Source organism: Hyaena hyaena, unplaced genomic scaffold, assembly GCF_003009895.1.
Source record: "Hyaena hyaena isolate Hyena2069 unplaced genomic scaffold, ASM300989v1 scaffold_70, whole genome shotgun sequence".
Lineage (NCBI taxonomy): Eukaryota > Metazoa > Chordata > Mammalia > Carnivora > Hyaenidae > Hyaena > Hyaena hyaena.
The window spans coordinates 4,195,746-4,223,284 of NW_024080701.1; the positions used below are offsets into that span (position 1 = coordinate 4,195,746).

At 45.9% G+C, this 27,539-nt stretch overlaps 1 protein-coding gene and 1 long non-coding RNA gene across 11 annotated transcripts in view; one reads left to right on the forward strand and one right to left on the reverse strand.

Annotated features, from left to right (window-relative positions):
- FRMD5 (FERM domain containing 5) overlaps positions 1-17,368 on the reverse strand; it is a 45,845-nt gene extending 28,477 nt beyond the window's left edge. For 5 of the 10 annotated variants that reach the window (XM_039232809.1, XM_039232810.1, XM_039232808.1 and 2 more), the window contains exons 1-5: positions 17,239-17,368; positions 12,553-12,595; positions 12,245-12,323; positions 2,825-2,922; positions 286-409 (exon numbers count right to left, since the gene is read on the reverse strand). In XM_039232809.1, coding sequence (XP_039088740.1) covers positions 286-409; positions 2,825-2,922; positions 12,245-12,306 — 284 coding nt within the window. In that variant the 5' untranslated portion in view covers positions 12,307-12,323; positions 12,553-12,595; positions 17,239-17,368. Of the gene's footprint in view, positions 1-285; positions 410-2,824; positions 2,923-12,244; positions 12,324-12,552; positions 12,596-17,238 lie in introns of those variants that run through there. The other 5 variants (XM_039232804.1, XM_039232803.1, XM_039232806.1 and 2 more) reach the window with 1 other exon arrangement.
- Positions 17,369-17,636: 268 nt separating this feature from the next.
- On the forward strand, positions 17,637-27,320 carry LOC120232239. Its single transcript, XR_005528524.1, has 7 exons — positions 17,637-17,688; positions 18,449-18,552; positions 21,172-21,289; positions 22,960-23,164; positions 24,930-25,017; positions 26,461-26,579; positions 27,107-27,320. It is a non-coding gene; the product is annotated as an uncharacterized LOC120232239 (long non-coding RNA).
- Positions 27,321-27,539: the final 219 nt, after the last annotated feature.

Below are 27,539 nucleotides of genomic sequence, written 5' to 3' on the forward strand. Positions count from 1 at the left end.
AATGTTTTTTTTCCTTTTTTCATTTTCCCCAGTCCATGCTTCTTCCTCTGTCTCTTCATTTATCTTAGTGAAGTGAATACCTTTCAGAGGCCAATCCCTCTCTGTTTTCCATACAATATGATGTCCCTCTCAACCTTGGGCCTCAGCCTACACCATAGGGTTTGGGGTTGTGCTGTCACTGCAATGTTGAAAATGGCACATCCCAGAGTCAGGATGCGGCACGGGGCTTGCGTGCTCAGGCTGTGGGGGACAGAGTGTCCTGAGCCTCAACTGAGTGTCACATACCTGAGTTCTGTCTTGTGAATCTCAGCAATTTTCCTTTCCAGCTTCTCTGAATGTTTTGGGAAAAACTGGAATTTGGAGCTGTAGCCTTCAGGGTGTTTCCCTGGGTCATAATCCCCAATCTCCGCTTGCAAAAGGAAAGCAGAGTAAAACAGTTGTGGAGGTAGGTAAATCAGCACTGGTCAAGCAATAAGAGATGAACACATAGAGCAAAAGCCAAAGCACACACCACATTTCCAAAGAACAGTGGATCCTGAACGTGGCTGTGAGTCAGGCAGAGGGCGTGCCCCTCAGGACCATGCCCACCTTTGTTTTCCCAGGTGCGTAGCCTGGGTTGATATCAAGTCTAAGCAGAGACACCAGAGCCAAGCCTGTATTCTGTGGTCACCACAAGTAAATATCCAATATAGAAGAACAGAAGCCTGTATCACAGTCTTTATCCATTCAGCCTTGAGAAGAGGGACTGAGATCATTGCTCTTGGTGGCAGCACAAGAAACTGAACTTGATCGGGAAGAGAGAGCCTTTTTGGGCCTGAGCCATATCAGAAGTCTAAAGTCTCAGTTTTGAGGATTTTAGTAGGGACACGTTGACAAATGAGTCATAACCCAAACTCAGAACTCCACTCTCAGTCAAAATCAAATCAAATCAGGTGAGTACATTTGAGTAAATATTCATTGAGGGCTGACCATGTGTCAGGCCCCTCTGAGAGAACCTCAGAGTAGGAAGACTGTTTGAAACTAGTCTTTGAATTCTGGAATGCCAGGTCCTAAGAGTGATTTCCTAGCTTCCTGCATGGGGCATGGTTTCTCCTCCACCATTTGGAGAGAGAGTGTCCATCCCTAAAGCTGCCGGGATCTCAGATCAGTGAGCTTTGCGGAGAGTAGTGCGGTGGGCCCATGGCGCTCTCTACAGAGCAGATCAGAACCCAGTCTTCTGCACAGGAAGTGCTCCATGGGGAACATTGTGCCTGTGTTAGGAGGAAATATGTTAAGAAGTGCCAGCTGCTTTGTGTTTGTCCTTTCTCCTTTGTTAGTGAGAACCACAACCAGGGCCCATGAGAAATCTTGAAGGAAGAATGAATATTAAGAGGAAAATGTGCCCTCATCTCACAGCTGAATATTGTACTTGTACACAAATATACTCATAGTGTCTTCCAAATTACCTGGGAATTTCTACTGCTCACCAAGAGACTAAAAGCTTCCCTGGGCCTATAGTCCAGAGTGACCTTGAGCCATGAAGTCATTTATTATGATTTTATTTAGAAAACTCCAAGTAGTAAACATCAATATTGGACATCAATTACTTTTTTAAGGAAAAAAGAAAAGAAAAATTCAATGTTGTCAGGGTAAAACTGAAGGAAATACTAGAATTTAAAATCTCACTTAACACCAAGTTTTCTCCTTTAAAAATGAAAGGGGCTCCTCTGGGTAGCTTAGAGTTGGCAGGCACCTTCTAGAGTTGCCTTTTAGGTGATTTTTTTAAAAACAGGATTCTCAGAAGTCAAGCTTGCCATGTGTTGACTTTAACATTAAAAAAAAATTTTAATGTTTATTTTTGAGAGAGAGACAGAGCATGAGCAAGGGAGGGGCAGAGAGAGAGGGAGACACAGAATCTAAAGCAGGCTCTAGGCTCTGAGCTGTCAGCACAGACCCTGATGTGGGGCTCAAACCCACAAACTGTGAGATCATGACCTGAGCCAAAGTTAGATGCTTAACCGACTGAGCCACCCTGACTCAGGCATGCCTGACTTCTCCATTCTTAAGGCAGCTATGATATTTCTCTTAACAGATGAACTGAAGTTTCTTTCTGGCAAGCATTTTCCAGGTTCTCCTCACAAAGTAGCTTCCTGGAGTTCACAGATTTCCAATTAAGAGTTCAGATTCTTTGATAGAAACTTCATGATTTTAGTGTTGTAGTCCTGAACAGTCTGGGGACAGTTCAGGTCTAAGGACTAAAGGAAGCCTTAGAAGTGGCACTTAGGAGTCTCTGCACTTTGTGGAAGGAGAAGGCATCACATAGATGATGAGTGTACACCTTTCCTACTGTTCTGCAAAAAAAAAAAAAAAAAAAAAAGCCAATCTGGGAATCCGCTGGATACAGACTCAACTCTACCTTATTAGCAATATTAGGAAATATATCTGTTACTCGTAAACATTTCAACTTTGAGCACTCTGAGTGGAAAGGTATCTGAGACACCAGAATTCTAAGGTACTTCACACCTTTGAGATTTGCATGGAAAGTCTAGGAAAAAATTGATTCAGATGACTCTCCAGAGTCCCAGTAACTCTATCAGCTAAGGGTGGAGGAAACTCCAAACAGAGTCACAGTGACCTGAAGGAGCCTGCAGGAAGACCTTAGGCACAGTTTAGGGTTGAGTGTTCAGAGCTTTCTGGGACTCAGGAGGATGGACAAAGCCCTCCAACCCAGACTCTGCTTCAAGTTAGATACTGTTTATATCCAAGAAGTAGTCGTCTGTGGTAACTGAAATAATATAATCAGTACTTAGCATGAAAGCAAATTCATCTTGTCAAAAGTCATTACCTTGAAGGATATAAGCTGCTAACAAGGCAGCATCTGATGTTTTACAGAGGAGGCGGCCATGGTAGAGATCCCTTTTGATCTGTAAGAAGACTAAATACCTGGAGAGAAAACAGAGGGTGAGCTATAAAAGATTTCTCTGATTGCTTTAAAGATATAACTTTGTAATATAAGCCTATCAAATTTTTTGTCAGGGCACTTTTTTTTTACTACATTAAAAACAAAAACTTAAAACGGCACCAAAGAACAAATATATTTTCCATTTCCCTGAAGATTTTTTAAAGTACTTTGCCCTGAACTGATTTGGGATTCAATTCAAAACAACTCGTTAGTTTCCTTCAGGAGCTCAAAGCAGAAACGGTGCTTCCTGGCAAAAGCACTGTGTCTTCCCTCCCAGTGCTGGGTTTTGGAAGGAGCCAGCTCTGGCCCATTCTGTGCTGAAAAAGAAACCTGTGTCTGCAGAGAGGGGCCAACTGGGCCTCTCTCTGCCTTGAACTCTGGCTGATGTTTCTTCTTAAGCGGAACCAGCCTCGGCTTGATAAGACAATCTGTCCATATGCAGAACAGCCTTTGATTATTGGCAGAGCTCAACTGGACCTCTCAGAATTTGGATAAGGTGTAAGAAGAGGCAGCACTAAAGGAAGCACAGAAACCCATGGCTAGCATTTCTTCAAACAGAGAAAACTCTCACCTCAGTGGAAGCAGGACATCAAGGGCAACAGCTGATAGTAGCTGATGTGTACTGAGCACTTCCTATCTGCCAGACCAGGTGTTATGAGCTTTGCATGCAGTATCTCATCTAACTCTCACTTAATAGTTTGAAATAGGTACTATTATCCACCCCTTTTCAGAAAAAATTTAATTCCAGTATAGTTAACACACAGTGTTGCATCATCCCTGCTCCTTTTAAGAAAGGAAACAGAGGCTTAAGTGATTTTCTCAAGGGCACACAGCTGGGAAGTGGCAGAGTCGGGATTCACATTTAAGACTGTAAGACTCCTGAGGTTGGCTCTTAGTCACTGTTAAATGGCCCTCCTTTCATTATAACTGCTTTGTAGTTTCACAAGGAGTCAGGTGGGCCCTGTCACAATGCAATGGAAGAACTGTTGACATTTTGAAATGTCTTTACAAGGAGTAGGTGTCTGATGTTCACAACCTTACAGGTGCCCTGAGAAGAGCCAAAGTCAGGGGGATCACACCCTTAAGTGTGTCACCTACCACAGTGATGCCTTGGCAGGGGGCCTCTATGGTGACTTAGAAATATGCCCACAGATTCTTTGATACTCCTCATTTCTAGAAGTAGGGCTTAATTCTCTCCCTTTGGGTGTGGGTTGGACTTAGTGACTTTTTTCTAACAAACAGAATAAAGCAGAAGTGATAGTGTTTGAGACGGGTTATAAAGAAGAATCCTCCAGTCAGGCTTTTAGATGACTGCAAACCCATGTAAGACCTTGAGCCAGAACCACCCAGGTAAGCCAACTCTTGAATTCCTGACCCATAGCAACAGATAAATAATAAATGCTTGTCATCAAAAAAATTTTTTTATGTCTTTATTTTTTTTTATTTTGAGAGAGACAGAGAGACAGAGAGCAAGCGGGGAGGAGTAGAGAGAAAGGGAGGCACAGAATCTGAAGCAGGCTCCAGGCTCTGAGCTGTCAGTGCAGAGTCCAACATGGGGCCTTGAACCCAAAGACTGTGAGATCAGGCCCTGAGCCAAAGTCCGATGCTCAACTGACTGAGCCACCCAGGCACCCCATAAATGCTTATCATTTTAAGTGAAGTTTGGTGGCACTCTGTTAGCCACACATAACTACAGAATCTCTAGGGGAATAGTGGGAATGTAGTGAAATTCTCTTAAATTCCATCAGTCTGAACCAAAAAGAAGTTGGGCCCTCCTTGGACAACTAGAGGGTTCCACTGCTTCTGTTTTCAGGCTACAGAATAATACAGAGGATTCATGCCCAGCTGATCATGTGAAAATGCTCAAGAGAAAGAGGACCAGCGACTATGTAACTTGGGGGTGGGGAGGGTACTAGCAGGTGACTCTGAGAGCTATGGGCTTATAGATTCAAGTAATTAACAAAAAGAAATTCAGGAGCAATTAAACCTCTCCGAAGGTCCTGACACTCAAAGTGTGGCCCACAAATTAGGGGTGTGAACATCATCTGGGAGCTCTTTGGAAATGAAGAATATTAGGCTCAACCTAGACCTACTGAATTATTTTAACAATATCCCCAGGTGATTTGCATATAGAGTTTAAGAAGCACTATTCTAAGAATTATTTGAAAGCATCCATCTAACCACATCAGGATGGACCACCCTCTTCAAACCAAAGGGAAGGGAAGTATTGTAGTCCGGAGGTTGATAAGAACTCTGCTCCTCACCACAACCTCCACCATCACCAGCAACCCCACTCTGCCACAGTGCTTGCCATGAAAAACTGAAAGAAGACATCATGTAGAGTGAATAATTAAGATGGATCTACCAAATCTACTTGTCTTCACTCTGCTCCTCACAGTAAAATGCCATACTTCTGAGTGGGAGAGAGGGAGGGTGGAAGGGAGACTAAGTGGAGAGGGAGAGGGAGACGGAGGAGGAGAGAAGGGGGAGGGTGGTTCTCTGCCTCTCACTGCTCTGGCTCCCACCTTCCCCAGGCTGTGGCAGGATGTGGAAGCAAATCTTTTGTCCCTTACTCACTGATCATGCCCTGGGTCTGAGTTCATATATCACTCCTTCTACAGCTCTCTGTGTCTACAATTCAGGGACAGCACATACTGGATTAAAGGAGATAGCTAAAAGGGACAACAAGGCTCTGGGCACTGATTCTCAATGTGGCGGTGAAGAGAACATCGCCCGGGGTGGGGGGAAAGCACATCAGAATCTGGGTGTGTCTTCTTGCTCCTAGGTTTGAAAAAAGCCCTGCTGGAACCTTCTCATTGGCTCCCTTCCCACCGAGGGGGGACAGACATGCTTCTCCTCACCCTGAGAACCATTATCTTTATGAGGCATCTTTGTCAATGGGTGCATGGCAGGTGCCTCCAGTGAGCTGGAAAGGAAACAGGCTTTCCACTGCTGGGGCGAGGGGGAGGCGGGTGGCGATTCTTCAGACTTTTGGAGGTAGGACGGCTGTAGGGGGGGTCAAGGGTAAGGCCACAGGAACATTGTTAAGCAATGGCACAGCAATTGGAAGGGGCAGGGGAAGGAGGGGCAAATCAACATCATAAAAAAGAAAAAAAAAAGCACATTCTTTAGAAGACAAGAAGAAATGAGCTCATGACCAACACCCATAGACCTGACCAGTGGATTCACTTCTTTATGACCTCGTGTCAGACACTATCACTTCTGCTTTATTCTGTTTGTTAGAAGTAAGTCACAAGTCCAAGAGAGAATCGACCAACAGCTTCAGGGGACAGAGTTGTATTAGGGGTCCTCCCTCCCTTTTCTGCTACAGTGGCTTTCATCAAGCTTCATGTTTTGTTTGCTGAAGGAGGTAACCAATGGCTCACTGTTGGACATGAAAATATACCCACACTATCCATAGCATCCTTAGACCTAGTCTCAAGAGAACCTGGCACACTGTCCCCTGCCACACATGGGCCTAAGGTAGTCTCTCCTGTTGCCTGAGATACTGCCACTAGGGCCACTTTGTTTCCAAGTGAGATATCAGTCTACCGGGGCCACATAGCCTACCCAGCTCCTGATGAACAGGTTGGCTTGGTTACCCAATCTCAGAATAGGAGCTGTAGAGCCTAATTCTCTCACAGTGAGGAAACAGAGGCTAGACATGTAGAGTGACTTGTCTGAGGTGACACAGTGATCAGAATCAAGGAAGGCCTGACTCAGGGCCTAATGCTTTTCCTACATCCATGGTAATTCAGTTAGCTATCAGTTAGTGAGAAAGGGGCCCTGAATGCAGGCAAGAGAACTGGGTCATCAGGGAGAAATTCTCATTGGACCCGAACAAGAAATCAGCTTTAGACCAGATTTAAGACAACAAGCTTGTTCCTTAGGACACGTTTTTGGGTAAGCTTTGCTCATCTCTTCCTGGCCTCACCTCCATTTTTGTTTTAATGCTAGCATTGTCTTAAATTGATGGAGGTGTGAATTGGGACCATCTGACAGTAGAGCAGGTAAAAACCTAAAAGACAGCCAAGAAAAACTTGTCTTTCTGTGACATGTACATCTCTCCAAGGTACTGCCTGTGGCACTGTGCTTTCTGATATCAGAGTGTGGAGATAAATCCACAGACATTTCCAGAATTGAAAGTTCTGACTTCAGGAAAGCAGTGGTGTCTCCTCAAGTTTCTCCAAAGAGTTTCTTTCTTTGGACCTGACTTTCCTTCCTCAGACTCTTTGTCCCTGGCCTCCTCTATTTTCTACCGTCCCTTTTCTTTTCTTTTTAAAAAATTTTAATGTTTTTATTTATTTCTGAGAGAGAGAGAGAGAGACAGTGTGAGCAGGGGAGGGTCAGAAAGAGAGGGAGACACAGAATCTGAAGCAGGCTCCAGGCTCTGAGCAGTCAGCACAGAGCCTGACGTGGGGCTTGAACCCACAAACAGTGAGATCATGACCTGAGCCGAAGTCGGCTGCTTAATCGACTGAGCCACCCAGGTGCCCCTACTATCCCTTTTCTTTAATCATGTTTGGTATGTCTTTTTCCCCCATACTAGCCTGCAAGCTCCTTGGAGTCAGAGATGGTTTTTTAGTTCGCTTTTAATATTCTTCTAGAGAGCTTATACATCCTGCACTTAGCTCACCTACTCACCCTTCCTCTGATCCATCCATCCATCTAAGCACTTACTGTGCCAGGCACTGTCACTGGTGCTGGGAATACAGAAGGGAACACAACTGAGTCCCTACTCTTACGGAGTTTACATTTCCAGTGGGGAGAGACAGATGACAAAACAATAATGATTTACTGAGTGCATATTGTGAGGCATACATTGTACTGTATTTTTTTTGTTTTGCTTTATTTTGTTGTTGTCCTAACTAGGCTCCATGTCTAACATGGGCCTCAAACTCACAAACTCGAGTATCAGGAGTCCTACATTCTACCAATTAAGCCAGTCAGGCACCACCACACTGTGCTATTTAACACGTACTGTCTCATGCAGTCCTCACAATGTCTCTGTGAGGTGACTACTGTTTTTATCTTGCTTCATAGATGAGGAAACTGACTGATTGCAGTTGACTATTGCTTGACTGGTCACACAGCTAGTTAAAGAACAACCTAGAACTTATATCCAGTTCTTTTTGATTCCTTAGTCTGGGGTCAGCAAACTATGGCCTGCCACCACAGTTTCCAATGAAATAAGGCAAAATTTTAGGGCCACCTGAGTGGCTCAAGTTGGTTAAGCATCCAACTTTGGCTTAGATCATGATCTCATGGTTCGTGAATTATTGTCCCACACTGGGCTCTCCGCTGTCATCATGGAGTCTGCTTCAGTTCCTCTATCCCCTTCTCTTTGCCCTTCTCCACCTGAGAAAACAAACTTTAAAAAATAAAACAAAATTTTATTGGAAAGCAGCAATACTCATTCATTCAGGTGTCATCTCTGGCCGTGTTCACAATCCAAAGGCAGAAGCGAGCAGTTATGACAGAGACCATATGGTATACAAAGTCTAAAATACTTACTATCTGGCCTTTTACAGAAAAGCTTGCCAGTCCATCTTAGCCCAAGCTAGGCTCAAGTGATGTTCATTGAAGGAATAAATGACCTATAAACTCCATTCATGCATAGAATCGTTCATTCCGTTAACATTTCTTTTTTGAGCACCTGCTCAAACACATGTCAGGCAGCTTTGTTTCCTTAGAAGGTGGGGCCCCATTTGCACTCAGTTTCCTTCTATTATTCCAGAGTTCATACACCTGCGGTCCCTGTTAAACACTAAATCTGGTGCCTAATCCCCATTTTCTCTGCCTTGTCTCTATCTCAGACAAGAAAATCTATTTATTACTTTAAAAAAATGACAAAAGAGATTAATCAGGATTTGGCAACCAAATTTATCATCTGGGAAGAGTCCAAGAGATAAATTGAAGCATAGTTCTTTACTTCCTATTTCATCCCCTCCTCTCAGTCTGCCTTTATGGGAATAACTGAGATGGCACTGAAATTTAGGACCAATATTGCTAGGAAAAAACACACTGACAGCTAAATTGGTTTGGCAGGAAGGCGGCATGGAGGTCTCTAAGCCAGGAATGAATTATGGGTATTGAGTGAGGCTGGGGCAGGTACCCACTCTCTCAAGATCAGCAGAGACATGAATGAGAAGAAAGATGCGGCTAGTTCCAAGGCCTTCACAGAATGCCTTGGGGAGCATGAGGCACAAAGACTCTAAATCAGGCCCAGGCACTCTGAGGTTCACATCCCCAACAATGCCTGGAAGATGCATTCTCGGGAAGGAAGGCCGGTGAGGCAGAGAGCAATGGGAAAACCGTTGAGGATGTTCAGCACAGATGTATGCAGAAGGCAGGGGAGCTCACACCCTTGTCAGTGCCTTTGAAGTCGGCTGAGTTGGACAGAGAGTGGCCGTGGTCCCTGTGCTGTACCATGAGGACTTGGATGACTGATTACCAGGGATGGCTTTCTCTTTGAGTCCTCAAAAGTTAGCTGCTTACGTGATAGGACTCTAACTGGTGGGGGAAAAGGACAGAGGAGGAGTAGGGATTATCAAAAAAGAAGTACCTTTACACATCAACAAAGGAGAAAAGCCAGAGCCAACTGTATTTGTGTCCCATGCATAGCCCTTGGGGTGCACAGACCATGTGATCAATCTGGCAGTCTCTGCTCTGTGCAAGGCTTGCTGGTGGGGAGTGTATTACCAAGTGCAAGACTCCAGTGTAGTGGTCAGTTCTACCAACAATTCTAGGTGGTAGCTGTTGCTCTTTTCATTTTATAAATAAGGGGTCTGAAGGTCAGACCGATTAAATATCTATGTCCAAGGCCACAGAGCCAAGAAGTAACAGAAATAGGATCTGAGCTTCTAGGTCTATGCTGCTTCTTGGGCAGGAGAGTCTGTACATTAGTATTATGTAATAACATTTGACTTAGAAAATTGTGTTAAGAGCTCCTCCTAAGGGCCAAGATAACCATGTATTTTTTCCCTTTAATCAAATCAGAAAGCCCTGTGTCTGCTGTGTTCTCTCTGGCAGCTCACTGAGTTGTTAGAATAATCCCTGTCATCCCCATTGTTGATCTAGTGAGGTGGAGACCGGACGATCCTGATGTGTGGTGTTGAGAGGCAAGGTGCTGGGTTCTCAAGAAAGGTGTGTTAAATTTGTCCAGACACATGGATGAGAGTATGGACTTGTGGGTCCGCCCTGGCATCATCACCTCTTTTGGCAGGGGAACAGGAGCAGGGCAGGGAGAGGGGCCGGGATAGGCTGAGTGAGGCAAATCCTCTGGGGATTTGAGTAGGGCAGGCTGAGCTTTGCCAAAACTCACTCCTCTCTGTTTAAGTTGTTATTCATGGGGGTTCTACTTTCACTCTCCTGCCTAAAGCTACAGGATTTCTCCTGTAATGTGGGTGAGCCTGATTTTCAGAAGCAAAGTGGGAGCCAGGTCCACTTCCATGTGGACAAACAGAACCTATAGTTTGTTCGTTCGTTCCTTTTCTCTTTCTCTTTTTCTTTTCTTTTCCTTTCAAATTTATTTTAGAGAGAGAGAGTGTAAGTGGGGGAGGGGGCAGAGGGAAAGAGAGAGAATCTTAAGCAGGCTCCATGCTCAGCACGGAGCCCAACGTGGGGCTCAATCTCACAAACCGTGAGATCAGGACCTGAGCCAGAATCAAAAGTTGGACGCTTAACTGACCGAGACACCCAGGTGCCCCAAACCTGCAGTTTCTGTGTCCAGTGCGGAGCATGAGGTTTGGTTCTATACACACTTCATCGGCCTCAGTGCTTCAAAGCTGGTGCATGCAACACTGTCTGGAGCATCCAGAGCAAACAACATTCTTATCCTTCCAACTCCACTACAAGATTCCCCCCAACTTCCACTTGGGCCCATGTGAAGAAGCCACTTTCTCCCCCTGTCCTACTTGTGTGCTTCCTTTGCACTACTTAGTCCTATTTCTTGCCCTCTTCTCTTGCCCTTTTCTAGTCTTCCTTCTCAGAGAAACTTCAGCTCCTTTTATCTGATATAAAATTAGGGACACACTCTTCAGAACAGGAAGTGAACCATATTCTTTCTTCTTCCCTTCTTCCCTCCTCCTTCCTTTCTTTGGAATTCTCCCAAGCAGTTCAGGATCTGGAAGTAGATCACAAGGCTTATAGGACAGAGTCTATATAACTGACAACAGCTCATCCCAATCTCTGTGGTCTCCCAGGTTTGGGGAGTCGAGGGGAGAGGCAGCAGAGCTGTCTCCTCCTCAGTTCTAGAATTCCTTGGCATCACCTCTTGGCCTCAGGCCCCACCCTCTACAAGGTAACATCAACATTTTGCTAATGTCAAAATTAGATATTTCTCATATAAAAATTAAGGATCCTTGTTATAGAGCATTCCTGGATCTCTGAGGCAAGGCTTTCAGAGTGAATTTGGCTCTTATACACAAAACTCTGGTGAAGCCCTGAAGCTCCTATTCATTGACCCTCTTGTAGGATAATGTGGCCACAGAAGTTCTTTCTCATCCTTGAGTGGTGCTGGATGAGATAGGATCATTCCATGTAGCGGTCTGCCCACCACAAAGCATGATCCCCACAATGAAGAGTTTATCATGGACCTGATCCATTAGCACACTGGGGTTTATCCACTTGGATTTAAAATCTTCTGTATTTCCCAGCTTATTTTTCAGTGTCCGACTTTGGCATTTCCAAAGTACATTAGGCCACTGGAGTCTATTTCAACCCCTGAAAAAGCAGCCTGCCCTCTCCAAAAACATCCATAGAGGCCACATCCTTGGTAAAAGGAAAACACTTTTGATTAATTAGTTACTCCAGATCCCTTTGTTGATGACTAGTTTCTTTTTTTTTTTAAGTTCATTTTTATTTATTTTGAGAGAGAGAGAGCAAGCAAGCAGGGGAGGGGCAGAGAGAGAGGGAGAGAGAGAATTCCAAGCAGTCTCTTTGCTGTCAGTGCAGAGCCTGATGCGGGGCTCGATCCCATAAACTGTGGGATCATGACCTGGGCTGATATCAAGAGTCAGATGCTTAACTGACTGAGCCACCCAGGTGGTCCTGCAGATGACTAGTTTAAAATGAAGCATTCATACTTCTTGAAGAAAAGCAGCTCACTCTGTTCCAGTTCTACTGAGCAGGTGAGCAAAGAAAGCATGCGGAAATGAAATACAGAAGAGGTAAGGTTATATTTAGGAAGATTCCTTGTTTATAAGAGTTACAAGCTTCCAAAATAGAGGATCTAAGACGTTCCAGTCCCTCTTTCCTATCCTCCCCAACAGGTCTGAGTGGCTGAGGGAAGTTCAGCCTTACCTGGTTATTTCTTCTTTCAGCGCAGCAGGATCTGCGGGGTAAAACTTCACGCGGAAACACATGGTGAATGGAGGCTGTGCTGCAGAGACAAAGATGTGCCCGTTAGGAAGGATGCACCCCAGAGGATGACTGAGCTTCCCTCCCCACAGGGACACAGGCTTCTGAACCGTCCTAAGAGAATCCTCACATGTTTAGGGCCGGATCACAGTCAGAACAGTGGAAAATCACCAAGACTTACTACCAGTGGGAGGTTTCGTCCCACCCTCCCCATGGGTGAGGCTTCCCACCTTCTCACGAAGAACACTTACATCTCAATTGCTTCACCACAGACTTTGTGAACTCCAACCAATGCTGAAACAGAGAACACAGAACAAGAAAACCCTAATGAGAAACAGTGTCAACTATAACTTGTTTTACCCAGTTTCAATAACTGGACAGATTGTAGCCCAGGGTGAAAGCAGCACAAAAGCTTGTGATATGTAGGCTTGGAGAGCAGAGGGTGATAGGATTTTATGAAGTAAGCTCCCTATGGAAGCAGCTGTGAAGGGGGAAGAGTTCCAGCTTCAGATGCCATTTCTGGGCCTCCCCGGCAATGCTGCCTTCGAAAGCAGGGTGCCAAAGCTCTGAGCCATATTTCTGGCACACCAGTAGGCACAAGTGAACGCATGTATGTGTAGTGGGGACAAAGCCCCACCTGGCTTGGACAGGGAAATGCTGACTTCAGTGGGTTGTGCGTGTGTGTGTTGTGTGTCAGCTATTTTTTGGCAGGGGTGGTGGTGGTGACAGAGGCTGTTGGTCATAGCTCTAGAAAGTATTAACAGGTGGAATTTCATACATGGTGAGAAGGCAGGGATGGCTGGTGTATACTCCATCTTTGAGCAACATCTTGCCAGCCCTTGTGTTAGAGCATACATACTCAGGATTCCTTGGCATCCAGGGATGTTTAAAGTCTCAGTCTCATAAGATAACTAACCACAACCAATGTGTAGGATAGTACTGTGCTTCCTTTGGATTTTCGTAGAGGCAGCATATAGTAGAAATACACTTTTCCCCCATGGAACTTAATGTTTGCGGGAAGGAAGCAGTGAGACCATTCTCTATCTATTTCCCAGTTCTACATGGATACTTTACACAATGCATTATTGATGCTTGTTGCCTTTATGCTAATCAGGAAACTTGACAGTTTGCAGAGAGTGATGACTGCTGTTACTTGGGATTTGATTATCTGGAAGTAGATTGAAACCTTTAGCTTTAAGCTCTGGGAAGGCAGAAGACTGTGTCACTCACTGATGCCTAGGATAGTGTTCAATGTATAACTGTCAAATGGACAGTGGAAGCCAGTCCACACCTCCCTCTCTTCTGGCTACTTCTATTTAGCGTAACATCTTGGCAGAGTCCTCCTTCTGGCAGGAAAGCAGCCAGGGCCATGCAGACAGCATCCTGGCTTCCTGCGATTCCCAGCTCTCACCTTCTGGGCTGGGCTGTGGGTCATGCAGTTAATGGACCCACTAAGAGCCAGTTCTTCCGTCAGCTCCACATGGATAATCTGGGCTGACATTCTGCTCTCTTGCTTCCTCTGATCTGAGCTCCCACGAGGCTGGCAACTCATTATAGCCACTCAATGTGGTTAAGAGGTCCTTCTCACATTACACAGCCCACCGCGGCTCGGCTTCACAGGGAAGCAAAGGCAAGAAATGAAATTGCACGGAAACAACTGGGGTTCCAGGCTGAACCTATAAAGGCAGAGGAGGCCTGTCTGACTGGAGCACATCAGAATTGTGTACAGCGAGGAGAGCACAGCAAGTGTCTGGGGCTCAGTAAACAGAATGCCCCCGGGTACCCGACTGATAGATTAAAATAAAGAAACAAAGGAAGACAGAAACTACAAGGAAAGGCTGTGAGATGCACTCTCAGCAGAAGACAGGTGGAGCTGAATGACAAAAAGGCTATTCCTCTTGGCATGAGCTGAGGAGGACTTTGGTCTGTACTGCAGTGAGGGCTCCAGAAAGAAGAGGCTGGAGGAGACGGGAGAGGGGTCAGAGGGGAGGGGAAAGCCCTCACAGCTTGTCCAAGAGCTTTTGAGGGTCTGGTAGAGAAATCAGAGAAATCATGATTCCAAAAATATCATGATGGCCACAGTTACCTTTTGCAGAACTCTGGCTAAATCTGGATCCCAGAATCACTGGCAAACCCACAGATAACATGAGTCTGGGGAGCAAGGGTCAGGAGAAGAGAAAAGAAAAGTTCAGAGGGGAGCTTCTGTCTGTATTTGGGTCACTGGGACAATGTGCAGTCCTCTGCAGGCTCTGGAGGCTTGAAAGGGTGCCTCCACCTTGAAAGGAGAGGCTGAAAACGGGCTGGAGCCCTGGGCCTGAGCCAGGAACAGGGGAAAAGGGGAGTGAGGGCATCTCCTCCATGGGGGACCAGGAGAATACCCAGACCCGCATGGGGGCTCCTGAAGAACAAGCAGTGATGGGGTCAATGTGAGCTTGGTTTCTGGTGCTCAAGGGGAGGAGGTTTATTTTAGGACCTCACACCCTAGGGGAGTGGGGACCTTACCCGCTCTGTCTCTACCACGGGTCAGTAGATCTAGAATGACAATTTTCCCACAACTCTCAAGTGCTCTCTCAAGCCTTAACTCCTGAGCAATCACACAACTTCAGAAACTACCAGGTATGATGAATTCAGCACGGACCCTTAGAAGCCACATAGACTCTGGCATCAGACAGCTCTGAGCTGGAGACTGGCATTGCCATCTGCCTTGGACAAGTTATTTAACCTGGTAACTTTTTATTTACTCATTCAGAGAATGGATATCTGAAATGTGGATACTCATCTGTGTTAAGGATTAAAGGACATATGTGAAGCTCTTAGCTCAGTGCCTGTTACAACTCGGTGCTCAGTATACATCAGCTGAAAGACCTAGGTTTGTGCTCAGTGCAGAGCTCTGCACACAGTCGCCACTCCATACATGTTTATTTCTCCTCTTCCACATTTCTTCATAGTTCTCTACCTCCTCCTGCTTTTGATCTTTATTACTTCCATATGCTTTCTTATGCTTCTCAAGCACATTCTGACCTAACTAGAAAATAATGAGCATGATACATTTTGTCCTTTTTTCTTCATAAGCTGCTCTCTTTGGGAGAAGAAAACTTGGGGTAACTGGCCTTCCTTCTTAAGGAGAAACACCTCAGACCAAAAACAAAAACAAAACAACAAGAAAGCTTCTTGTAAAAACAGCCCATTATTATATAGTGAATGGACACCCAAAGCATGTGAGGGCATGTAACATCTTGGGGTCATGGCACTTTTGGTGTCTTATACTATTGCCCAGACCTCAGGACAGTATTTAGGTCAAGACAGTAGAGCCTTATATGGAGAGGGGCTGACGTTGACACTATTTCCTAAACACTGGTGATGCTCAGAATTCTGCAGAGCCAGGAGGACCAAAATACGTCAGCGAGGAGAGCAGGGCTTATTGAAAGAAATGAATACAGTCCTTTGGATTCTTTCCTTAAGCTAATGTGTTCAGTATAAAATTCTAAATATGACCTGGAGACACGGAGGCTCAAAGCATTAAAGAAAATAGCACTTGACTCTGGCATGGGGAGGGGTGGATCCATTCATTCGTTATCTTGGGTCCTGGGCACTGCTGGGGAGCTGCGCCTTCTGGGGCTCTAAGGCCCCCCGTGACAACAGAGATGGAGCCCATGTTTGGAACTGTGAAGAATTCAGTGGACCCATGAAAAGGGGGGGCCTTTCATATTCATGTTGATAATGTCTTTGGAGGATGGTAGCCCAGGTTAGGGGGTGGGCGGGGGTACAGTGAAGGGTGATGCTTCTGCATACTTTCCCACTTCAAGGGGGGTGCCAGAGAATATACACCGACAGCAGGGAAAGGGCTGATGAAGAGAAGTTAGAGGAACTGCAGGTTTCTGCTAGCAAGGCAGCTGGGCAAGTGGAGGGAAATATTTGGCATTATGAACTATTTCCCATCCACTCATCATTCCTTCAGCAAATATTTACTGAGCATCCACTACATTCTAGGCCCTGTACTAGTTCTATGGGATATAGTCATGATGAGAGAAAGTCCCCACACTCACAGGGCTTACATTTTTGCAGGGAACACAGGTAATCAAACAGGCAGCCACAGCATGGTGTAAGCGCTACAATAGGGGTAGTACATGGTACATGGGGGCACATAGGAGGGGCCCCTCGTTCAGAGTGTTGATTAGGGAAGAATACCTGGAAGAAGTGAGAGTCTAAGCTGAGACATTACATGTGAGGAATTAGCCAGAAGAAAAGTGTGGAGTGTGGAGAACTGAGGCCAGGGAGAAGAAAGGTTCCAGGCAGGGGGACTGTACAGGTGAAGGCCCTGTAAAGAGAGGATGGCATCTGAGGAGCCACAGCATGAGGAGACAGATCAGGGGATGTGAAGCTGGAGAGGGAGGTTGGGGCCTGGGAGTAATGGACCTGGTTTCCTATCTGTCTGGAATGTGCCCTGTGTCTACAGAGCCATGTATGTTGTGTGGAACAGAATGAGAACTGCAGCATTTGCAAGGCGCTGGAAGGTCCACATCAGTTCAGTTCCCTCTCTGTCCTGCCCACACCGGGTTGGCGTGGCACTTTAGGTGAGGCCCTTCCTAACTGGGACAGTGTGGCTCAGCTCATTTACTAGAAAGCAGGAAGGAGAGGCTCAGCCTGTGACCTGTGCTCCAAGATCATGACCCCAGCCCTGCTGCTCTGCCTCCAACTGGACAACTTTGGGCAAATCACTTCAGCCCCCTGGGCTGCCATTTCAGCATGTGTGAAACAACATGCCACACAAGGTGAGCTTCCATATCTCATACCATGATCTGAAGAGATGACACCCAACTATAGGGCCTGGTTGGTCCCAGACTCCTGAGGCTTAAGTCACGAGCACGAGTGGCCGTTCAAGGACTCAGGCTACTGACAAACCCTCTTCTCCATTTGTGCTTGGAATATTGACTTACCCGCTGCTTATCTGGGTCCACAAAGCGGATCCCAAAGTAGTCTTTCTCAAGAAGGTTCAGGTGGTGGCAAAGAAGGTCAAACAGGTACTGGCCTTTGGCATCTCTCTGCAAAGAAAGCAAGCTCCATTGAGAAACCATAGTGCTTCTCAGTGTAACTTTGTTTTGAGTGTCATTAAAGACGATCTAGGGGCACCTGGCTGGCTCAGTTGGTAGAGAATATGACTCTTGATCTCAGGGTCTAGTGTTCAAGCCATATGTTGGGCCTAGAGATTACTTTTGAAAAGTCATCTATAAGGTGAATGAGGATACAAAACAGGCACATGTCTGTAAGATGTCCTCCATATTGTGATGCGTTAGATAGTCTCTAGAGTTCTGAGGCTCTTAGCACCTAGAAGGAGCCCAGTAACTCTTCCTTCCACAAAGACATCACAGAAGTCAGAGTACAGTCAGGTAAGCCCAGTTCCTATCTCAAAGCACAGAGCTTTCCTGAACAAGGTGGAGCAGGGAAAGCCAGTGTGGAATACACAGAGTCCAGCTGCCTCTGCCTCTAAAGTAGATCCTGAATTCACCCATTTCTCTCCATCCCCATTACCAACCTCATGGTCAAGCCACCACCATCTCTCAATGTGCCCTCTCCACACAGCAACCAAAGTGACCACAATTTAGACATGCTACCTTTTTTTTTTGCTGAATATAGAACAAAGGCATACCAATATATTCGAACATACAAAAGGAGACACTGTGAAGAATAGGCCTCCCTTCCAACCTGTGTCTCAGTTCCCCTCCCCAGAAGCAACACATTACCAGTTCCTTTTGTATCCTTTTTAAAAAAATATTTATTTTTGAGAGAGAGAGAAGGAGAGAGAGAGGGAGAGAGAGTGTGTGTGTGTGTGCAAACAGGGGAGGGGCAGAAGGGAGACACAGAATCAGAAGCAGGCTCCGGGCTCCGAGTTGTCAGCACAGAGCCCGATGTGGGGCTTGAACCCACAGGCCATGAAATCAAGACCTGAGTTGAAGTTGGACTCTCAACCAACTGAGCCACCCAGAGGCCCCTCCCTGCATATCCTTAACGTGGGATTTTATGCACAGGCAAGCCTATACACATATATATATAACATTGTAAAATATAGTGGCAGCATATTTTATACTGTATTCTGTTTCTTGTTTTTTTTTTCCTTCTTAGGGTATCTTGCGAATCTTTCTCTGGCAGTACATACAGACCTGCTGCAGGGCATTGGGATGAACTTCCTTATAGTGACCCGGACCCACATTAGTGGAATTTGTTTCTAATCTGCTATTACAAACAACGTGGCAGTGAGTACACAGTGATCTTTAATCAGGTTACCACTTTTGCTTAACACAGTCAGTGGCTTTCCATTGCTCTCAGAATAAAACCTAAACTCTGACCACAGGCCCTACACATTCTAGCTCCTGCCTCCTGTGAACTCCTCCCGAATCCTCACTGCTCTCTGGCCATGGCCTCTCCTCCTGAAGCTCCCGAGGACTTCTCCCCCTGCCCACCTGCCATGTCTCCATATGCCCTCTGCATGGACTGCCTTCCTCTAGCTCTTCCAATGGCCACTCCTTTCCTCCTGGAGGTCTCAGCTCAGATGTCCTTTCTGCAGATAGGTCTTTCCCCTACAGAAGGGCCTCTCCCACTTACCATCTCATTTATCCTGTTTATTTCCCTCATGGGACTTACAACAATCTGTAATTATCTTATTGATTTGTTTACTTGTTTAGTACCTGCTCCCTTTCTAGACTGTCATTTTCATGAAGGCAGGAGCTATCCCCCAGAACCTAGCTGGCAGCTAGGTCCTCAACAATTATTCACTGAATAAGCTAAAGACTGAATGACCAGAAGGTAGAGGGTTGGCTAAAAGTTTTCACAAAACGTGAGGAAATTAGGCCATTTCTAAAGCTTTAACTTCTCCTTCAGGGATCTGACAGGGTATCCGGGATGAGTTGGGAGGAGAATGACTTGCGGAAAACTGTCAGAATATCTGGAGCTCTGCAGGATGGCAGTCTCTAAGCCTGTCCCCAGGGGTCTCTGCAGCTCAGCTCAGATGGTGGCCTCTGGTGGGACTGTGTCTAATTTTGCATCCAAAACCAAGGTCATCTTATAAGATCCAAAGTATCTCACCTGTGTAAAGGCCAAAGGGCTCAGTACTGCTCCAAAAATGGGCAGACCTTTATGACCTCCATGGAAGGTTTACGGCTCACCTCTTCCCCTTCCACCGGCTCACCCTATAATTTCCAGGAGAAGTAGGGCAGGAGCTCAGATCTCTCAGCAAGTATTGTAAAAAGCTTATCCTTGTGGGATTGGAAGGAAGAGTGAGTGGACAGCTCAACAAAGGAAGGCAGTGCCAGGCGAGCACTTCCCCACCTTTTCTGCTGGCCCCACACTCCCTCCTAACACAGTCCCAAGGCAGCCGCCACAATTCTTACACCCTTTGATCTCTCACCGGAAAGAGCTACTCTCAGGACAGACTTAGGGATCACACTGACATTCTGGATGGTGTGCTACAAACCAGGTCTTTTCAAAGACTCCATCAACAACTGTCTTTTGGGGCAAGGGCTGCCAACAATTTCCTCACTAACACCCCAGAGTGTGGAAGAACTTAAACTCCTTCCTAAGGTTCTTCTGGGAGGAGAGGAAATATGTTTAACTTTTTCCCAAGCATCATGTCCTGTACTATTATCTCTCCCAGAGCAACTGAAAGGGGATATTAAAAACAGTTGCATATTGTGAATATTTTTCTCCACAAATTTTGCTTTGCACTAAATGCCTACTTCATGGTGATCAGCTCAGGTAAGTTTTAGTGGCTGAAGGAGTTCACTTCCATCCATACAACAACCATATTGGCAGGAGCCTGGGGCAGCCATGGGGAAAATGTGCTTGTGTGATATAAATCACAAGAACTTTTAAATATTTTTTTATAAAGTATTTTATTGTTATTTTTTTGGAGAGAGGGTATGTGCAAGCAGGGGGGAGGGTGGGAGGTAGAGAGAGGAAGAGAAGAAAAAAGAGAAGAGAAGAGAAGAGAAGAGAAGAGAAGAGAAGAGAAGAGAAGAGAAGAGAAGAGAAGAGAAGAGAATCCCAAGTGGGCTCCATGCTCAGCACAGAGCATGATACAGCGCTCGATCCCATGATCCTTGGATCATGACCTGAGCCAAAATCAAGAGTCAGGCATTCAACCAACTGAGCCACCCAGGTGCCCCAGATCACAAGAACTTTTAATGCGAAGCATGTCTTTCATAAAAACAACTTGTTCTCATGAGTTGGCAGCTTGAATAAACTGGTAGGGATCTTAGCTGGAAAGAACTTTAAATTTAGTAGATCCAAACTCAGAGTTCTCCCACTTAACAGGAAAAAAAAAAGCAAGAATAGCTTTTCTCATCAGATAATTATGAAAAAACATCCCAGTATACCTCCCTTATATCCAGAGAAAAGGATCTTGTTCTTGTTATTTTCCAGTACTTGGTGAGACCCCTGCTCCCTGCCATGAAGTCAGAGTTCCTTCAGGTTACCATTAACCTGTGGTAGATGCATGGGTTTGAGCTACAAAGCTCTTATGAAGACTAATGAAGATAAGTATCTTCCTTTGCTGTTTTTCCAATGTTGGAGGGTAGGAGGTTAGGGGAATGGAACAGAGTTCCTTGTTATGACAGAATTCCATGAAGTTAAATTCCCAACAGAAACACAAAGGCAGAATCAACTCAGAGCACTGTGGAGGCATCTTTCATAGAGGGTTGCAACCTGCCCCTGTCTTGGAGCACTCATGCCAGTGGTTGGCAGAGTGGCCTGAGGTGGTCTTTGGGTAGAGAGTCACATTCAGCTGAACCACCATGGTGAACTCCCTACAATAGGCCACTGGGCAGGGGCAAGTTTAGGAATTTTAAACTTTCTGGACTTGTACTTTGTACTTTCAGGCGCCAGCCAGCTGTTTCCTAGGATGCTCTCTCTTTGATCACCCTGCACTAGGTCTGGGGCTTTCTGGAATATTCTGTGGCAGCCAAGTCCTCCCTTTTGGCAGGATGGCAAAGTCCAGTGAGTTCTGTCTTCTTTTCCCTTTGCCTGCAGTGGCCTTGATGCTACAAGCTAAACTGTGTGTTGTGTGTTGAACATTGTGCCATTGATTACACTGGAGAAACAGGCCCTTATGTTGACAGGTGATTACTGTTTAGTCACAAAGTCAGGGCTCCAAGCCTGAGGACGTTTATCTTCAGGACATGTGAGCTGAGGCAGAGCACCCAAATCCCACTAAACCTCTGAGGTTATTCTCTTTCCAAAGATATTACTGGGTCAAAATAACTTACTCAGTATCCATTTAAAAAATAAATTTATATTTTGTAAACCACAATAGTACTTATTTGAAAATACTACTAGCAGTATTTGAAAATAATAGCGCATATACATGCAACCCATTTATGCTCTCTGTATGGCGTGTGGAATGATTGATGAACCCCTTAGAATCATTCTGCAACTCTGAGATTGGGAGAATTCATATTCTTGCTCCTCCCTGGAGAGCCTGGCTCTCATTTTCCATTCTTTAGGGAAGAGACTGAGGCAGCATGCAGTAGGCAAGTGTGGGCCAGTGACTTAAACTATTCAAGGTTAACTGCCTTTCCTGACTCATAAACAATAACTTTGGAAAGGAGAGCAGCTTTATTTTTTATTAAAATTTTTTTCACTTTTAAAATTTATTTGAGAGAGAGAATGCATGAGCACATGAGCAGGGGTGAGGGAGGGGGAGAGAGAGAGAGAGAGAGAGAGAGAGAGAGAGAGAGAGAGAGAATGGCAAGCAGGCTCTATACTCTGTGGAGCCCAATGTGGGACTTGATCCCACAACCCTGGGACTATGACCTGAGCAGAAATCAAGAGTCAGACACTCAACTAACTGAGCCACCCAGGCACCCCAAGAGCAGCTTTATTTTAAGCCATCATGGGGTCAATCCCAGGCACTCTGGCACAGTGCATCTTCATCAGAGGGTTTAACATGTAGAAACTCCCCCACTCATTAGGCCTCACCTCATTGAATCAGCCTACTTGTAAGGCAGGCAGATTTTAAGTGTGAGCTACGTAAGTCTTGAAGAGGACAAGAGTGATTGTAACTTTCTCAGATCCTGGACCATGTGCCATTAAAGAAAAGTTGCCGTGGTTTCATGGGCCTGTAGAGAAGGCAGAGGTGAGGTGGAGGGGAGTAGGCAGTGGGCACCTGAGACCCCAAATCACAAGAGCCCAGGGGTGTTGAGAGGCTGCATCAAGGAAAGGGGTCACTAGAGGAGTGGATAACAGCTGCACTTGGTCTTTGGGGATGTGACCGGGAAGGATGAGGCAGCAGGGATGGGATGGCATTGCAGCCTCTCTTCTACCTTAACTTTATATTTAAATTTCTTGTAAGCCAAAGAAAGCCTTTCTTTATTAGTGTCCTCTGAAGACGTGTGTCAGGGTCTGCCAGGTTCAGGGGCAGATGATGTGTACTGCACTTTAAAATCACAGAGGAACAGCCACATTAGCTCATCTTCTGAGGGCCAGGCATGAATAAACTGAGCCAAAAAGCGTGAATCAATTACTGGGGTACGGTCCTACCCTTGTGTTCACACAATACACTGAGTCCAGCTTTCAGAGGTGGAGGATAAAGGGTGCAAATGCTAACAGCAGGGCCCCAGATTTCTTAACCTCAGCATCTTCCACTCTAATTTACATTTTCTTTGAAGGGAAGAAACCCCTGCTGAGCTCCTGGCTCTGGAGCCCACTTTTCTTGCTTAGCCATAAACCAACAAATCTGTGCAGGAACTGCTGAGGCTGCAGTTAGAAAAGCAGCCAAGCTCACTCTGGGAGAAGATGGAGGAGCTCATTCCAGGGAGAAATGCTGCCATACCGTCTTTGCAGCAGGTTGTTCCCAGTGCAGCAGAGCCAGAGGTGAGCCCCACCCCGTGTGCTCTCAGCTCCTTCCTCTCAGAGGACACAGACTTCAAAACTCAGGAGTTAGGCTGGCAAGGATGGGGCCCATGGTGGCAGGAAGCATCCCGACAGTAGTGTCAGGAGCCATGTGGCCCGGGGAAGCAAGCGGCCATGTGGCCCCTGGGGGAGAGGCCAGACCCCAAGTGGGGGAAAATCAGAGTTCAGAAGGAGAGAACAAGTGCTCACCCTGACTTCTCCAGCCAGTGGCCTCACTTAATTCTTAATAAACATTCTTAATAAAAATTCTTAATAAACTTGCTGCCCCAACGCCACCTCCCCCACATTCTACATGCAAATTGAGGGACTCAGGGTGATTTTTATGATGCCAATAGATATCTGTAGGTTCAGATGCCATGCATGGTGCCTCGGGGTCTTCTGTTGGCAGTCCTTGCTCGGGTCAGAGAACTAGCTTCACTCATCACCACATGGTAGAGTAGGCAGAGGATATGCACATGGGGTGGGGAAAACATATTCAATCTGGAGGATGGAGGTCACTGTGTGCAAGCAAATGTCATGGGAGTGACTCTGTCAGCACAGATGGCCAAACCAGACTCAACAAGATCAATTAAGACCCTCTGAGCAGAACCTTTAAACCTGCTGTTGGACAGTTTGTAAGGGCAGGGCTAATGAGAGGGCTAGACTTATTGAGATATCAATGATGATGCTTCAAGAGTCTAGGCATCCTCATGTCTCTGTGGGTTCCTGGTGCCCTGTGAAGTTCCTGGAAAGGAAAAAACTCTGAGCTGGGTCTGAAAAAAAAGTGAATTTGTCTATCTTTCCCATAGTGAGGCCAATCTTACAGGAATGTGACTCTTAGAAGAATCACTGTTTTTTTGCTATCGATTGAATAAATTTTGGTTGTATTTTTCCAGCCAGTGCTGAATATCTCAGTGGACTAAGTCATGTCACAGCTGCAGAATTACTGAAAACTCAGCCAGGCTTGTTAGAAAAAAGCTCAGTATATTGTATTTTTGTAGTTTGTACTTCTCTCTTACACCCACACATACCCTCATACAACTATGCCTCTCATAAAACATTGCTTCAGATAACTTATAAAGAAAGCCCAGCATTTTGGGGCGAACAGACCCCTCCTTGCCCCCAACCCTAGAAACAGTTTAACAACTCACTTTATTATGTCCCCACTGCTCTTTTGGAAAGGACAAATGCACATGCTGTTTGGCAAATGTGGGCATCTCTGGGGTTGTTGGGAGTGGCCTGTGTGGCCAGGGTCAGGAGAAACATGGCAAGCTCAGCAATCTAAACTGATTCTCCTAACCCTGTAGTGATTCCTTCAATTCCCCTCCCTCTCAGCAGAAAACTGTTTATTTGCCTATACCAACAAACATGATGGATTCTGAGCTGGATGGAGTCCATAAATGAAAGAGGCCATGATTTCTGAGTCTTGGTGCAGTCTCCTTTTCAGCTACCCTACTGGGTCACTCATGTTCCCTAGAAGTTGAGATGGAGTCAAAGGGAGCAGAGAGGGGAAGGGCTCTGGGGATAAACACTAGGCTTGGAGTCAAGGCTCTGCTCTGCCACTTCTCAGCTTGTGACCTGTCCCCTGATCTGTCAACTTTTGTTTCTTTATTTGTAAAACAAGGTTAATACTACATCTCTCAAAGGATTATTGGGAGGCTTACAACACGAGACATGATTTACATAAAAGCCCTGTGTATTTTTCCTACCAAAGTTCTCTGCTTCCTGTGACCTCTCCTTTCTTTAGGCTGAAAGGGCTTGAATGTGACAAGGCCTCAGCAATGACACAGCGCTCACAGAACAGAAGCCAGTCTTCCTTGGACAAGAACGTTCAGGTGGGCTCTGGATATACACCCACCTGTGCAGTGTCCCCTAGCTTATAAGGATGGCCACCATTTTGTAAATCTGCCCCAGAGGACTCTGAAAGCACAGATTTGCATTTTCTTCATACCCCAAGGCTATTTTCCCAAGACTAGGTCAGAAGAAGAGTAGAAAATATCAAATATATGCCATCAACCCAAATCCCCCAGGGGCCTGGCAGTTTCTACTCAGTGCCATGGAGACAAAGGCAGAGCTTCTTAGGTCATGCTGTTGACATGCTCCTCACACTTGGAAAGGAGGACCTGAGAGAGGTGGGCAATGAGATATGACACAATTTTTTTTAATGTTTTAATTTTTTAATGTTTTATTTATTTCTGAGAGAGAGACCATGAACAGGGGAGGGCCAGAGAGAGGGGGAGACACAGAATTCAAAGCAGGCTCCAGGCTCTGAGCTAGCTGTCAGCACAGAGCCCGACACGGGGCTGGAACCCACGAACTGTGAGATCATGACCTGAGCCAAAATCGAGAGCTTAACTGACTGAGCCACCCAGGTGCCCCAAGATATGACACAATTCTAAGAGCCACTGTACTTTTTAATGTCTGGCCATTAATTAGAACAAAAAGAGAAAGCATTTGGCAAAATATATTTCATTAAATTAACCCAGAGCCCCCATCTCTCTCAAAAAAAGGAAAAAAAACCATAACTGGTTCTCTCTGGCACTAAAGCTAGGCGAGCTAACCACTATGTCAGACTCTTCCCCTTGGAATCCTCAGGTGACTACCCCATCTGTTGGCATGTAAAGCAGGAGGGATGGATAAGTTCCCCAGAGCTCACTTAGCCACTCCTAGCCGCTGGCTTTTCTAGCCAGGACAGACAGGGCAGGTTGACGCCTCTCCTGAGAAGGACAGCCAGGGCCTCCCTTGAAAGGTCGCTCCTTGTGGCAGTGAGAACTCTAAGGTGGGGTTCCAGGGCTTAACTCTTGGTCTGTGGTCCCACTGATGGCACAGAGCCGCATCTAGGAGTGCCTCCCCTCCCAGCACCGAGTGGAAACAACCTCACTGGAACAACACAACTGGGAGTCCTGGGGGCAGGAGGGAGACAGCTGGGGCCAGGGGCCAAACAGATGGTGAAAAGATGGTTTACTGTACAAGTGCTGAGGGCTGGGAAAGCAACACAACAAACCCCAAATCTCCCAACAGAGGCTGTCCCTATGGCAGAGGGGGATGAGGGGGCAAGGTAGGAGGCAGATGGCTAGCTCATGTGAAAGCAGAGTTTCCTTAATAAACAACAAATTCAGAGCCATACCATGCTCTAAACCAGCAGTTCTCAAACCTGCACCTGCATCAGGATCACCCAGAGGGTTGTCAAAACATAATGCTGGGCCACTCTTCTAGAGTTTCTGGTTCCACTAGTCTGGGGTACAGCCTGATAATGTACATTTCTAACACGTTCCCAGGTGACGTCTGTTCTGCTGTGGGTTGGGGATCAGTGGACAAGATCAACCCTTCTCCAGCATCTACACATTGGTCCCAAACAGCTCTAGGAGCAAAGACTGCAGGGATGAGGGAAGAGAAGGTGATAATTTGAACTCTACCATGACCCAACTCTGGCAGCCCAGTTCACACCTGTGTTCAGCCCTCATGGAGTCACATACCAAGAGTAGCAACTTCAGAGCATTAGGCTTCCAAGTTACATGCTACAGAGAACTTGGCTCCTTCTCGCCAGGTTTTCAAAATTTGCCTTTCGTGGCAGTAGGCAGCTGCCGAATTCTGGCTGCAAAGTTCAAGTCCCCAATTACCATGTACTTTCAATGGCTAAATAGCTCAAAACTCACTGCACTTTTGTCATGAACTAGATCATTGCAAAGTAAAGCTGGCAGTTATCCTCAAACCTAATTCAGAGAATAAGCCCCTTCCCTACTGTCATTGGCAGGGAGTCTGTTTCAGAACATTTTGTCTCCTGGCTTCTAGAGTCTCTGTCTAGGAGGTGGGCTGGGAGCTGCCCCAGACCTATGCTGCTGCCTTCCCTCTGTACCTGTACTCCTCTGGTTTCCCAGTCAGACTCTCATTTCGGCTGCCATAACCAACCTTCCTTTCTCCCAGGAGAGGATCCAGCTGGCCCTCCATCATGGGTGAGGAACTGAGTGGGTATAGAATATGTGCCCTGAAGATGCTATTCCATGCCAAGGAGGCAAGTCTTCTGTGTTCAGCATTGATCAGGGAGTTTGGGGCAGGAGGGAAGTGATGCGAGAAAAGAGAGGCAAATTCTTGGGCAAGTCATTTCTCTCTCTGACCCTCCGTTTCCCTCTGTGTAAATAATCCCATGTCTCCTTATGTGCCCCGAGTCTCTGATTCTGTTATTAGTTGGCCAGAGTAATCACACTCCAGGTCCATCTTCTCTTAAATGGGGATAAAAAAAAGTTTAACAAAAAAGGCTAATCATGTAGCTCTAGAAGGTAGAGGTTTAACACATTTATCACTAGTTTAATTAATTTAAAAAACTCAAGGCTGTTGCTCAAAGTAAATCGAAACAGTA